Source organism: Rhineura floridana, chromosome 7 (assembly GCF_030035675.1).
Source record: "Rhineura floridana isolate rRhiFlo1 chromosome 7, rRhiFlo1.hap2, whole genome shotgun sequence".
Lineage (NCBI taxonomy): Eukaryota > Metazoa > Chordata > Lepidosauria > Squamata > Rhineuridae > Rhineura > Rhineura floridana.
Genome location: NC_084486.1, coordinates 44,274,664 through 44,288,044, shown reverse-complemented (window position 1 = coordinate 44,288,044; position 13,381 = coordinate 44,274,664). Strand labels below are relative to the sequence as shown.

Here is a 13,381-nt window from a genome sequence, read left to right as displayed (position 1 = left end):
CCAGGAGGGGAGAGTTGTGCTATGAAGGGGTAAGAGACTCTTTCTTCCTATCTAGGGATGGGGAAGCTGTGGTCCCCCAAATGTTGGGCCAAGTCTCCTCAGCCTCCGTCAGCATGACCAGTGGCAGAGAATGATGGGAGTTGTAATCCAGCAACATCTGGAAGGCCACAGGTTCTCCCCATCCCTGCCTCTACCTATCACATTCCCACTGCAAGGCTCTTTTCAGAGGATGGCACGTGACCTCCTCCCTGAAAGAGTAAGCACCTCTGTGCTATCAAAACATTGCTGCTTTTTCCCTTGAGTAACCCAGCCTAGTATCATGAAAGTAGGTGGTATGTATTATTGTATCCCTCTTGAAGACCATATTGTATACCGCTTGGAAACTATGGTATTTAGTGGTATACAAATTATTACAACGAATAAAAATGAAGTTTAAAATGAACAGGAATCACATGGAGAGTAAACTCAGGTCACCCAGATGCTCCAAACCTGTTTTGATTTTATACCATTTTGAACATTTGGTGAGGATGCTGGAGATTGCATTAGAACAGGGGTAATCAATGAGGTACCTTCCAGATGTGGATTAAACCTCCCATCAGCCCCAGCCAGCATAGCCAATAGTCTGCGATGATGGCAATTGTAGTCCATAACATTTGGAGAGCACCACATCATATATTTGACATTGTTCACTCCTCCACCCAGCTGATTAACTGAGCAATGCTGTCAGTGATGAAAATCTGTTTGGGAATGCATAGTCCATACATCCTGGACATCAGAGGTGGGCGATGGGTAGCAGTCTCAAATGGGCCAAGAACTATGACCAGTCAGTAGTTAGGACTGAAAGGTAACTCAGGGCGACAGGGCTGAGTAGGCAGGGTCAAAGAGCAAGCCATGACTGAAGAACCAAAGAGCAAGACAGGACTGAGGAACAAACCAGGAGGTAAGATCAAGGAGCAAGCCAGGAGTCAGGATGAAAAAATAACAAAGAATACAGGAACACATCAGAGTTCAGGAAGACCTTGTTGTTCTAGCAAGATTCTGCTGGAACAGGATACTCTCTTATGTTCCTTCCTTCTAAGAAAGATCCAATTACAGCTTGGTGGATCCAGGACTGAGTTCAGGGCCTGAAAGCACTTCAATGAGAAGGCACCCATCTGCAGTTCAGTGGGTTGCCACATGGGGGAGCGGCACACAGATCCAGCTGCTCTAGACCCTTCCGTGGCTTAGTGCACGGTATGACACTGCTGACAGCAACTTTTTGAGCATCTGTGTCCAATCCTAGTCAAAGAAATCTATGCATGGGACTTATTTCCACACACAGATTGCTTTCATTGGATCACACAATCAACTTTGAGTTCACCAATGACTGAAAGAGGATTTGTTTTTTAAACTCTCTACCCAAAGCAGAAACCACACTGCTTGTAAACTGCCTGTGTATAGCTTTCCCAATAATTCCAGTAATCTGGGTAGCAGTGGTTTTCTAAAGATGCTAAATGTGGCAGTGTGACAAACGGCTGAAACTGTGGGGCTTATGCTGCCCATGACTGACTGATAGGAAATACTATTTCCGAAATAGTATAATTACAACTGCATAAAATAAGACTTGATCATGCTGACTGTACATTGCGATAAAATATGTTCTAATATGCCTTTATAATTGGCTGGTGAAACCTAACTGGTTTCATTTTTAAACTATTTAACTTTCCACTAAATTACATCATGATAGTTTCTTCAAGAACTGACATTTTCAAGTTATTGATTTTCTTTAAAATCAAGCAAGGCTTGCAAATTATGTCTCTGGTACATCATTTTGATGCTATTGTGAGGCACCTTTCTCTTTTTGCAACAAAAAAGAGAGAGCTGAATTTCATAGTTTTGAAATGTGCAAACTTAGTGCTTGAAGGCTACTTCCTACAAGATACAGTGATGGGGTATCATAGTGAATCTACAAAGATGCCTCACATGTAACTCAAATTGCCTGTGGGCATGGTTTATTTGATACTGTGGAAGTGTTGATACAGAGAAAGCAAGATAATGGGAAAATCCCCTCACACAGCTCAGAATGGTCATATTCTGTCTTTTTATTATGCTGCAATGAACAAAAAGTTACAGCTGTATGTTTCAGAAGCTGAGTTTACAACCAATAGCTTTTATTAAAGGTATATTCACACATATATTTGATGGCTGCAAACATTAACCAATGTCTTCCATTTGTGAGGTAGTTCTCCGAAACTAAACAGATTATTAGACAGAACCCTGTTACTCTAGCACAGCCTTCCCCAAGGCTGTGTCCTCCAGATGTTTTGGGCTACAACTCATATCAGCCCAGCCAGCACAGCTAATAGTCAGGGATGATGGGAGTTGTAATCCAAACCAGATTGGGGAAGGTTGGTTTAGCATCACTTCAATCACAGCACCTTTCAATGGATGCTATTCATTCATGCATTCAGAAGCAAGTCCATGAATGCTGCACACATATGTAACACAAGCCTAATGGTGCTCTCTTTCCCACTGAAATTTATTTTTTGTGTATGTGGTTAAATTGCATATTTAATACCTAATTAGTAAGTATTTTAATAGGTAATAAGTTTAATAGGCAACAGTTTAATGTTGATAGTAATATGTAATGTAATTACAGTGTTATCAGCGGTATAAAGTCATGCACTATTGTTTATTGGAACTGTTAGTCATTACTGTAACATAACATAACTGTTCACATATTGCATATCCTAATGGGCTTTAATCAACATGGTCACCATCATCATCTTCATTATCAGAGTCTGAGAGGTCCAGTCCAATGTGAGACCATTATCACACAGGTCATCGTTTCTTCCACACTCACACCTATTAACAGTAGGTTGTTGGTTAAGCATTTAGCTGTTCTTTATATATGAACATCTGATCAACTGCAGAATTGAATCTGGTGCGCATGCCGTGTCACAGAGAATGGGTAATATCTGTCCATCCTCCATGCTCCATCCATGTTCAATAGGAGATGGAATTGTTGGGTGTGCTTCATCATCTGGGTTCCAAATCATAGCTTGGTAGTTAACCCTCTTCATTGCAGGTATAAAAGCACATTGTGTAGGTGGTAATTTTTCCCAATTTGTCTGTATCCTAGAAAACATGGACGAATGTAACTCCACAAGAGTAATTATCCTAGTTCTTGGCTGATCGTCCTGGCAAATGAATGCTTCCAATGTATCAAATACTGTATCTAGGATTGTGTCTTGTGTTCCTAGTGAGTTTAAAACAAGAAGGGTGTCTTTGGTCGCTATAGTGAATGCCCTCCAGTATGAAATCTTACCTTTCCCTGACAAAGTATCTGTGTAATTAGATCCAGACAAGGCATGAAATGCAGGCAATGTAGAAACTTTCAAAGAACTTAGTATTTGAAATATATTCACAAGTGATACATTTTTTGAAGAAGGAACAAAGTAAGACTCAGAAGGATCTCTTGGGTACCTTCATACAGCAAAATATCAGTGTCCTGTGCAAATATATAAAGTTTTTAGTTCCTTTTTCCGTGGCATTGATGGCATGTAGAATTATCTTGGTATCTGCTTCTTCCTGGGTGCTACTAAGAAACTCCAGAGAACAATGTGAGGTGGCCACATCTGTATGCCATGCAGCCACAAAGTCCTTCCCAGTTATTTTTGCATGCTGAAGCATCTTATGAGCTAGGTACGCAGTTAACTCATCTTTGGTGCTGATGTACGAAAGTAGCTTCTTCATAGTAACATTTGCTATGTTTGTGCTGTCCATAATTTTGTACTAGGTGGGTGATATCCCCTGGAGTCTCTTTTGTTGTGTCATACTCTTAATAAAATTGTCTTTATATGTGTCAAACACCAGGTGTATTTCAGCATGCTCCCAATACTTGCTCTGAATTTTTTTTATGAATACATCAGCCAAATCTGTACATGTTTGAATATACTTTGATTTCTCTTTAGCTTGTAGCTCTGCCATAACATCAATAATTGCAAAAGAAAATATGCTTTCAGGTGTGATGCTGACTGTTTCAGATGTTTTGCTGGTTGTGCTAGTACTTTGTGTTGGTGGTGGAAGTGACTTCAAAATTTCAATTAATTTGCTGTTTTGCTGATGGATGCATAGTCCCATCGGTATTAAACAGTGATCGTGGTACAGCAGAGAATTCATAGTATCCCAATGTCTTATGCAAATCAACTTGGTGCTGTGATCTAGCTATAATCAGTAGTTGGGGAAATAATGATCTGTCTGCACTAAACTCTTTAACAACTGCCACATTCATTTTTATTTTCTTCTTGGCACTTGAACATAAATGTAGCTTGTTTTTTCTTGATTGGATCCCACAGATTGGGATTAGTTTCTGAGATGAATCCCTGTTTTGAAATCATCATACAATCTGCTACTGAGAACTGCAATCGCCTAACATCCTTTGCAATTTTTTTCACTGAAAACTGCCCTGGTTGCAATGTTAATGAGTTCAGGCCTGTCATATGAAAATTGATTTCCAATCCGCTTCAGTTCAATACACAGTTTATTTATTGCCGTATCTTGTTTAGTGACTGCTTCTTTTGAGTTCTGATTATGCTTGTGCAATGTTGCTGGCCCTAATGGTATCCCTGCTATGCCTGAACTCTCTTCAGATATTTGGTCAAGTATTGGTGCTGTTAAAAAAATAACAAGCCAGGGCCTTAGGATGCTGTGTAATACCTACCAAACTTCCTGCAAACTTCCAAGCTCTATTCTGGTGTTCAAAGGCTTCATCAGCTCCAAGAGCTCAGAATGGAACCACAGTTTTCCTCAACAACCCAGTTATGTTTTTCAAATTCCTTCCATATTTCAGGACCAGACTCTTTCAAGCACATACTTCAGCAAGGTAGTACAGTGTACAGACATGTATGAGTGTGGAGGAAATTATGACCTTTGTGATAATGATCCTCACATTGAACTGGACCTCTCAAGCTCTGATAATGAAGATGATGATGGTGATGATGATGGTGACCATGTTGATTAAAGCCTATTAGGATATGCAATGTGAACAGTTATGTTATGATACAGTTAACGACTAACAATTCCAATAAACAATAGTGAATGACTTTATACAGCTGATAACACTGCAGTTATATTACATGAAATGGATACCTTCAAGCTTCAGGTCTATCACAAAAGAAGCAGGCATTCTTTTGTACTTGTACACCTTTTGATCTTGTGCAGGGAGCCTCATTCCTGCTTACCGTGCTTTAACCAGCTGAATGTTCTGCCACTTTTTAGTTGTATCTAGCCTGTAATCTTTCCAGATTACCAGTGTGCATGCACTTCTTGGAACAAGACAGATGCCACTTTGCTTTGCATTGGTATAATTCTTCTGGTGTTGTATTGACACAAAATTCTGCCACCATTTGTAATTACCATCTTCACATTTATGTCGCAGTTTTACAGCATCCAGTAGTTTCTGTGTAAGTTTTGAGCTTCAACCAAAGCCTCTTTTTGTTGTTCTTGACACATCAGCCACAATTCAAAGTCTATACCAGTCATGTGTTTGTGTTTGGATAATGAAGGCTGATCAATCTGCAAAACTCTATCCATAGTTCAATTATATTCATTTACCTGAAACATACAAGGAAAAAATTACAACACAATCAATATGACACTACAGTATATGCTTACAAGCCAAGACCTGTGGATATAACAAAGGAACAGTGAAAACTATTGACTTTCAGGTAACAGTTATTATTATTTTGTAGCTCTCTGAATTACTTTTAAACTGAGCCCTTAAAAATTAAAAACTAGTTATGGAGGTATAGATGATTTTGTGAACATTGATGGTGGCTAACTTGATGACATCATTAATATTATGTGTCACACACCAGTTACACCATGGAAATTATTGTTATTCTGTAGCTCTCTGACTTATCTTTAAATTGATACCTTATAAATTTAAATCCATCCACTTTTTATAGAGATATTAATGATTTGGTGAATTTTGATGGTAGCCATCTTGATGTCATCAAAACTATATGCCACACACCATAGAATTACACTATGGAAATTATGTACCTACAGGTAGTTTCTGATTAAATAAAACCAACCACACATTCTTTTCATTAATTCTGTCACGGGGCTTGATTTTTCTACATATGCTCCTGGACTAACTAGGAAGAGTCTTAGGTGGACAGAGCTCCTTGGGTAAGCTGAGTAGAGCTTGGAGTGCTATCATTTTTGGACACCACCAAATGCCACTGATACTTTTTTTAGCCAGGAATTTATTTCTCTTTTGGTTCTTCTTGACTTCTAAGCAGTGTTTTATACAGTCGACCACTTTATATTTCTGGACTGTCTGGACGAACCTAGGGCAGGGACGGAGAAGTTGCGACCCTACAAATTTTGTTGGACTACAACTCCCATAATTTCTGATCACTGGCCATGCTAGCTCGGGCTGATGGGAGTTGCAGTCTAACAACATCTGGAGGGTCACAGATTTCTAATCCCTGGCCTAGGCATTCCTGCCTTATGATGGTTCTGTTTTGTCCTCCAGTGTTGGTGTTAGAGGGTGATACCGGGGGATTCTAGTTCAATGCCTTGGCTATTTGCATATGGCATCATTCAGGGTACCATCTTGTCTCTCGTGTTGTTTAACATATGCATAGGACTACTACTGGATGAGATGGTCTGGGGATTTGGAGTATGTTGTAATCAATATGCTGATGTCACACAGATCTGTTTCTCCTTTTCATCTAATATCAAGGAATATGTTGATGTTCCGAATCAGCAATAATAGGCTGCATGAGGGCAAATCAACTGAAGTTTAATCTGGATAAGGTATTCCTAATCAGAAAGAAGACAGACTCTGGATTCAACTTGGTTTGGATGGAATACTACTCCCCCTGAAGAATCAGATCTGTAGTTTGGGAATACTCCTAAACTGAGACTTGCACCTGAATGCCCAGGTGACGGTGGTGACTGGGAGTGGCTTTGCCTAGCTTAGTTGGTACTCCAGCTGTGCCTGTTCCTAAAGAGGTCTGACTTGAATGTGGTTCAACATGCCTTAGCTCTTCACTTCATCTAGACTAGAGTATTGCAATGTGTTCTACATGGAGCTAACTTTGAAGAGTCAAACAATTCAGTCGGTCCAGAATGTGGTAGCAAGGCTGTCAGTGAGCCCTTGCCCACTAATATCCTGTACTGATTACCAATTTGTTTCCACGCTCAGACTGTTGGTTCTTACCTTTTAAAGCACTAAAGGGACCACCACCTCTCACACCAGCCTGCTCATTCATTAAGATCTACTGGGGAAGCACTTTTGTGACTCACCTATAGTGGAACTAACGTAGGCTGGGAAAAGAAAATGGCCTTCTCAGTGGTTGCCCCATGAGGTTTGAATAGTTCGATCTTTGATGGACTTTTGCCAGCTTGTGAAGACTGCTTTATTCTGGCAGGATTTGTTAAGCTGAGTTGATTTTGCTGGCAAACTGGTGTTTTTATCTGCCGTGCCTGTCCTTGGTGAGTTACACTGGCAATTTGTGGATGTTACATTGTGATTTTTATAATTGCAATCTTGCTATTTTGTTTTTATGTTGTGATTGATGTAAACCACCTTGTGAAATACACGTGTATTAAAAAGGTGGGGGGCACAATGTTTATGATAAATAAAATGAATATTCCTTGGAGTTTTTATCTTCAATAAAATGTCACAAATTGTATTGTTATATTCTTGTACTGTATTTCTTGTAATGTTTTAGGTTGAATAAGTAGACCCGCTGTGGCAGTACACCCATGGGCCCAACTTTGATTAGAGCTCTGTGATATGCATGGAAAATGAGTCTGGAAGAGCCGGGTTTTCTTCTTACTGTGGTCAACGTGGGAACGTGGCCAAACAGCTCATGAGGGTCACACAATGGTTCAGCCACGGAGATTAGCAAGGGGACAAATAAACCAGCCTTCCCCAGTCTTGTGTTCCCAGATTCTGTTGGACTCAGCTCCATCATGCCCAGATAGCGTGACCAATGGTCAGGAATGATGGGAGCCATAGTCCAACAACATCTGGAAGCACAAAGTTGGGGACAGCCAAATTAATCCCCTGTGTATGTGTACAAGGGGGACGGCATTTTAAATGACTTATGTCCACATAACTCCAATTTAGGGGATCGGAGGAATAAAGAGTCCAGATCTAGACACACTTTTGTGTGAAGCCCACAGATTACAATGGAACCTATTTCTAGGTAAACATATTTAGGATGCAGGTACATACCCAGCTATTTTGAGGTGAGGGGTTCTAAGAGAGTAGGGAATCATTACAGAATACCCAGTATATACAGGTAGCCTACAAAGTTTTAAAGGGTTTTTTTAAAATTGATTATCTCTTCTTAGCAACGAATATATGCCCTTCCTTTTGTATCCACAAGTAGAAGAGCTAGGGCAAGGGTGCAAAACTGTAACCCTTCAGATGTTGGTGTACTCCAACTCCCATCAGCCCCAACTAGCCAGTCTAAAACCCAGGAATGATGGGAGTTGTAGTCCAACAATATGGCTACAATAGGTTCCTGCTGGAGGAAGGGTGGGATATAAATAAAATAATAAAATAAATAAATATGTGGAGGCCTACAGGTTCCCCATGCATGAGCTAGAGGCTTATCCCCCCCTTTAAAAGAAAGACATGCAATTAAATTTCTTTGAAGAAGACAGGCTTCCCTGCGGCTATGGCCCTGTTAGAATGGCTGCCTAATCCAGTCCTCTGCAGACGTTCATGGGATAAGCCCCATTGAATACGGTGGGACCTAATTCTGAGTGAAAATGTCTTGGACTGTGTGTTATAAGCGCACTTGAGGCATTCAGTTCCAGTCTACCACATTTTCCTGGAGATACAAATCTCTGAAATCAGTGGCACTTATTTCACATTAATATGGGTAGGCTCAGACCCTTAATTAACATACAACAGCAGTGGAAGGGTCACACTGCGCAATATGAGAGCAGTATCTTCACAGGTATGTTATTGTGAAGATTATGGACTGTAATGGACACTCACCAAAGGGGCACTTCGGGTACTAGAAATGAAAGTGGCAGAACTTTGCCTTGGCATTCTGAGAGGCCCTAGGAAGGAAAAGGATATTAGTGTACGATAGTGCTATGGTTGGCTATGACCTGGCGAGTCATTGGTTCAAATCTCACTTCAGCCAGGACTTCAACCATGACCATATGTGGTTAAATAGTAGGAAGCAGAGGTCAGTAACAAATTGCCAAGTTTTCATACAAGAGGAAAGTAAGCTGTGTTATTCACAAATTATCTGGCGCCAGGACTGGAGTGAGTAGCGAAGTAGCCAAGTTTGTGAATGACACCAAATTGTTGATTATGAAATCCAAAGAGGACTATGTGAAAAACTGCAGAAGGATTGTTCCATGTTGCATTGAGGGGCAAGAAAATGGCAAATGAGCTTTAATTTAGAGCGTAGTGATGCACACTGGGGCAAAACAAACAAAAACAAACCCACAGCAAAACCAAAAATCCACACCCTGGTGGGGTCTGAATAGTCTGTGACTACCCAGGAAAGATTCATGGTGAATAGGTCACTGAAAATGTCAACTCAGTGTGTAGCAAGAAACGACTCAGTGTCAGGAATGATAGAAAAGAGGTTGAGAAGAAAACTGCCATTGACGTAATGCCCTTATGCAAATCTATGCTCCAGCCATACATAGAATACTGTTGTTCAGTTCTAATCATCCCATCTGAAAAAAGGATATAGCAGCACTAGAAAAGATCCAGAAAAGAAGAAGCCAACTGATCAGGGACATCATTCAGTCAAGAAAATGTTTAGAACTTTTTAATTGGGGGAGGGGAAACGGGAACATGACTAAGGGGAGACATGATAGAAGTTTATAAAATGATGAATGGTACAGAAAAAGTGGGCCAAGAGATTTTCCTTCTCTTATAATATCAGAACTTGGAGTCATCCAAATAAATTCATTGGGAATAGGTTCAGAAGCAGATAGTACTTCTATTTTCATATAACACGTAGTTAATTTATGGAATTAACTGCACAGGACATGGTAAAGGATTGGTTAGACAAATTCATATAGTAAAGGCCTATTAATAACCATCAGCTGTCATAGCTGAACTTCCATGTTTAGAGACAGTATACCCCTGAATAGCAGACACTGGGGACATACAGGTGGGGAAGTCAGCTGCCTTAATAATCTGCTCCTGGGGGCATCAGGCAGCAGCTTTTGGGACCCTTCTTATGTTGTTCCTAAGTCCTTATATTAAGTTAGCCTCCAGCGCTTGAGTTCCCAACTACAACATGCAGATTAGTAAAACCGACCCACTTTACAAGGCTGTTGTTAGGATTCTTGCGAAAATGCCTAGTGAGGTGCTTGGCGTCCTTGAACTATGCCTGCCAATGCCACACACCAGTTCTGAAGGAGCCGCTTTGTGTGGGTTATTTCTGGGGGTGCATGAAGAGGAATCAATAATTTATGAAGGACATCTAATTTTACCATCCAAAAAATCTGAGGCTTTGGTTACAGGGTGCTTTGTCACCCTTTAGATCGCATGGTAAGAATTGTTGCTATTTTGAGGATCACATCTCTCCTGCCCCCCCAACAACAACTTTCTTCCTCCCTCTGTTGTCTGTTAACACTTAACATAGAGATGTGGTGCATAGTGTGTGCATATATAGAGTGAGTGAGTGAGTGAGTGAGAGAGAGACAGAGAGAGAGAGAGAGAGAGAGAGCGCCCTTGTCCCGATGAAGGAGCTCAGGAGTTTGGTGGGGCTGCTGGGGCTGATTCTAATGCCTCTTCTTTCCACCAGCCTCCTCTCCCTCCTCCTCTTCTCCCTCCTCCCGGAGTGAATCCGGTAGGTATCATGGGCGGCGGCGGCGGCAGGAGGAGGAGGAGGGTAGCTCTAATTGCTTTCTCAATGAAAGATAATCACCAAGTCCCAAGGGAGGCTTCCAGATTAGCACTCAACATCTCTTCCCTCCAGTGATCTCAGCCCTCTCTCATCCCGCTGCCTCCATTTACAGCCCATTCAGCAGTAAGTGGATCGAAGAAAGCCGCTCACCACCACCCATTAGTGACAGCAGCAGATCTCTCCCCACTGCTTCGGACTTACTTTTTTTTCCTCTCGCACTCACTCGCTCGCCCGCTCTCTCTCTTTACCCTTTCCTCTCTCTTAGAGGCTCCATTCACTCCGCGCTCGCTTGGGTCGCTGCTGCCGCCGCCGCCGCTCCCCGCTCGCTTCCTTACGGGATAGCAAAAGTTGGAGCGAAGCGAGGGTTGCTGCAACATGAGCGAGCTGGAAGGGGACTTTGCCAAGCTTCTGCTGCTGAAGGATGAGCGGATTAAAGAGCTGGAGAAGCGCTTGTCGGAGAAGGACGAGGAGCTCCAGGAGCTGAAGAGGAAGCTGCACAAGTGTCAGTCGGTGCTCCCCGCGCCCACCACCCACATCGGACCCCGCACCACCCGGGCGCAAGGCATCTCCGCCGAGCCTCAGACCTATCGCTCCTTCCACGACCTCCGGCAGGCGTTTCGGAAGTTCACCAAATCCGAAAGGTAGGACCCGAGTCGGAGCCGGGGTTGTGTGCAGGCGCGGGCGCGTGTATCACATCTTACCCCCTTGTCTCCTTCAGCCCCAAAGTCTCCTTAAAGCTGGATGGCTGCAGACAAGTGAGGGGCGGAGTTGGGGTGTGTGCAATCCCCTTCCTCGCTCTCTGCCGGGTCTTTGCCTTGCTGCGCTTCTCTTCCCCCCACCTTCCCAAGGTTAGGGGGACAAGTTTCTCAAGGATGATGGGGCTAAAGGGAAGCAGAGGAGCCTTCTGTCTTGCCCATCACGTGCTGTCTTGGAGTGGGGCAGAATAGTCCAATAAAATAAAAATAAAACCAACAACCCAGGCCAGGCAACAGACCCCCTCGGGGATCTGAATCATGCGCTCGAGCTCCCAAAGTCTTGCAAAGTTCCTCCAGGAGTTCTTGGGCTATTTCGGAAGCGTCCCCATCCCCCCGCCCCTCTTTTTTTGGAAGCCCATCACCAACCGGGACGAAGAGCCTTTTGCTCCCCATCATTTGGCAGTTCGGCTGCCCTTCTATTTTTGTTGAGCTTGCCTGGACGGCCGGGCATGCGCAATCTCAACAGCAGAAGCCGCTTGCCCTTCCTCTTTTTGCCCTTAGAAGTCGCCTCTCCCACATGGGGAAAGGGGTGGGGTGGGGAGAGATGTAGAGTGGGAAATCTTGACGACTGGGAGAGAAAGAGGAGGGGAGAGGACTAAATCTGGAGGGGAGGCGATGAGTAGCCCAAATCCCTCCCCTTTCCTCCATCGCTCTTTTTCTCTTCCACCGCCGGCTACAAAAGCATCCTGCCTCCCCCAGTCCCTCCCTCCTTAGCCTGGCGGCCGCTGCTGCCTCAGGTTTTTTGGGGGGGGGGCAAAAAAAGACCCGGACACCAGAGAAGCCCCATCGATCGGCACCAGCATTAAACCCCCTGTGGACATGAGCGAGAGGAAGTGCAGAGCGCATTATGAGCTTTTAAGCCGCTGGAAGTGCAGAGCTCAAAATGCATGTTGCAGGATATTGAATATCCCATTAAACGGCGTCTCTCTCTCTCTCCCTCCCCCCCGCCCTTTCTCTTTTCATCACCATCATCATCTGTTTCTCTCCTGCTGCCTAGTTGGAATGAACCTACCTTGGAGGGAGGGGAAAGATATGGGGTGGTAGTGAGGCAGCAGAGGTACCAGGCACGCGCCGGGTATAAAAAAAAAACCCCTTGGGACGGGGGGGGGAAGTATGGAGACGAAAGTTTTGTAAGGCAAGGGGTTTGAGTTGGGCTGGGTTTTGCTGTGATGTGCACAATATTTCAGAGTTTGTATGCCGTGTGACAAATCCCCGTTCCCGCGGTGCCCTTGTTTCTTTACTCTTTTAAACTGGGCCTCGGATTACACTGGGTCGCTTTTGTGTGGGCCTTGTGGCTGCTCTTGGCGAAATGTTGATCCGGGGTTTCCATAGCAATGAAGGAGAGGGCAGCGAGTGGCTACTGCTCTAAAGCTTGGGCAAGCTGGCCGCTGGGAAACAGTTCAGTCTCCTCCTTCCAGCTACTGAAAAACGCAAAAGTTCACTTATTTATATTGCTGCATGAAACTAGTCTGCTCAGAAGGGCATTGTTAGTTGCCTTTGCCGTGGGTGATAGATAAAAATACCCTACATTTTTGTTCACTTTCATTTAAATTTTACTATAAGCTCATTGGGGTAGGAAACCTGCCCTCTTATACTTTGTTCAATAGCATGTGCCCTGATGACACTATATAATAATATAAAGTGTTACTAATAAGAATGTCACCCAATTTTTAAAAAATAGTTGACGAATCATGAGTTTTAATTAATTTGCACATCAGCAAAACAATATTCCTA

At 43.1% G+C, this 13,381-nt stretch overlaps 1 protein-coding gene and 1 long non-coding RNA gene across 2 annotated transcripts in view; one reads left to right on the top strand and one right to left on the bottom strand.

Moving 5' to 3' along the window:
- Nucleotides 1-5,074: 5,074 nt before the first annotated feature.
- Nucleotides 5,075-12,047, bottom strand: LOC133388882 (uncharacterized). The gene is made up of 3 exons (XR_009763969.1): nt 11,094-12,047; nt 9,011-9,075; nt 5,075-5,595 (listed from the first exon to the last, which is right to left on the bottom strand). It is a non-coding gene; the product is annotated as an uncharacterized LOC133388882 (long non-coding RNA).
- The window catches only part of PRKG1 (protein kinase cGMP-dependent 1), a 1,123,517-nt gene continuing 1,120,824 nt past the window's right edge, over nt 10,689-13,381 (top strand). Inside the window, exons 1-2 of the mRNA XM_061635360.1 lie at nt 10,689-10,835; nt 11,158-11,533. Coding sequence (XP_061491344.1) covers nt 11,268-11,533 — 266 coding nt within the window. The 5' untranslated portion in view covers nt 10,689-10,835; nt 11,158-11,267. The remainder of the gene's footprint in view (nt 10,836-11,157; nt 11,534-13,381) is intronic.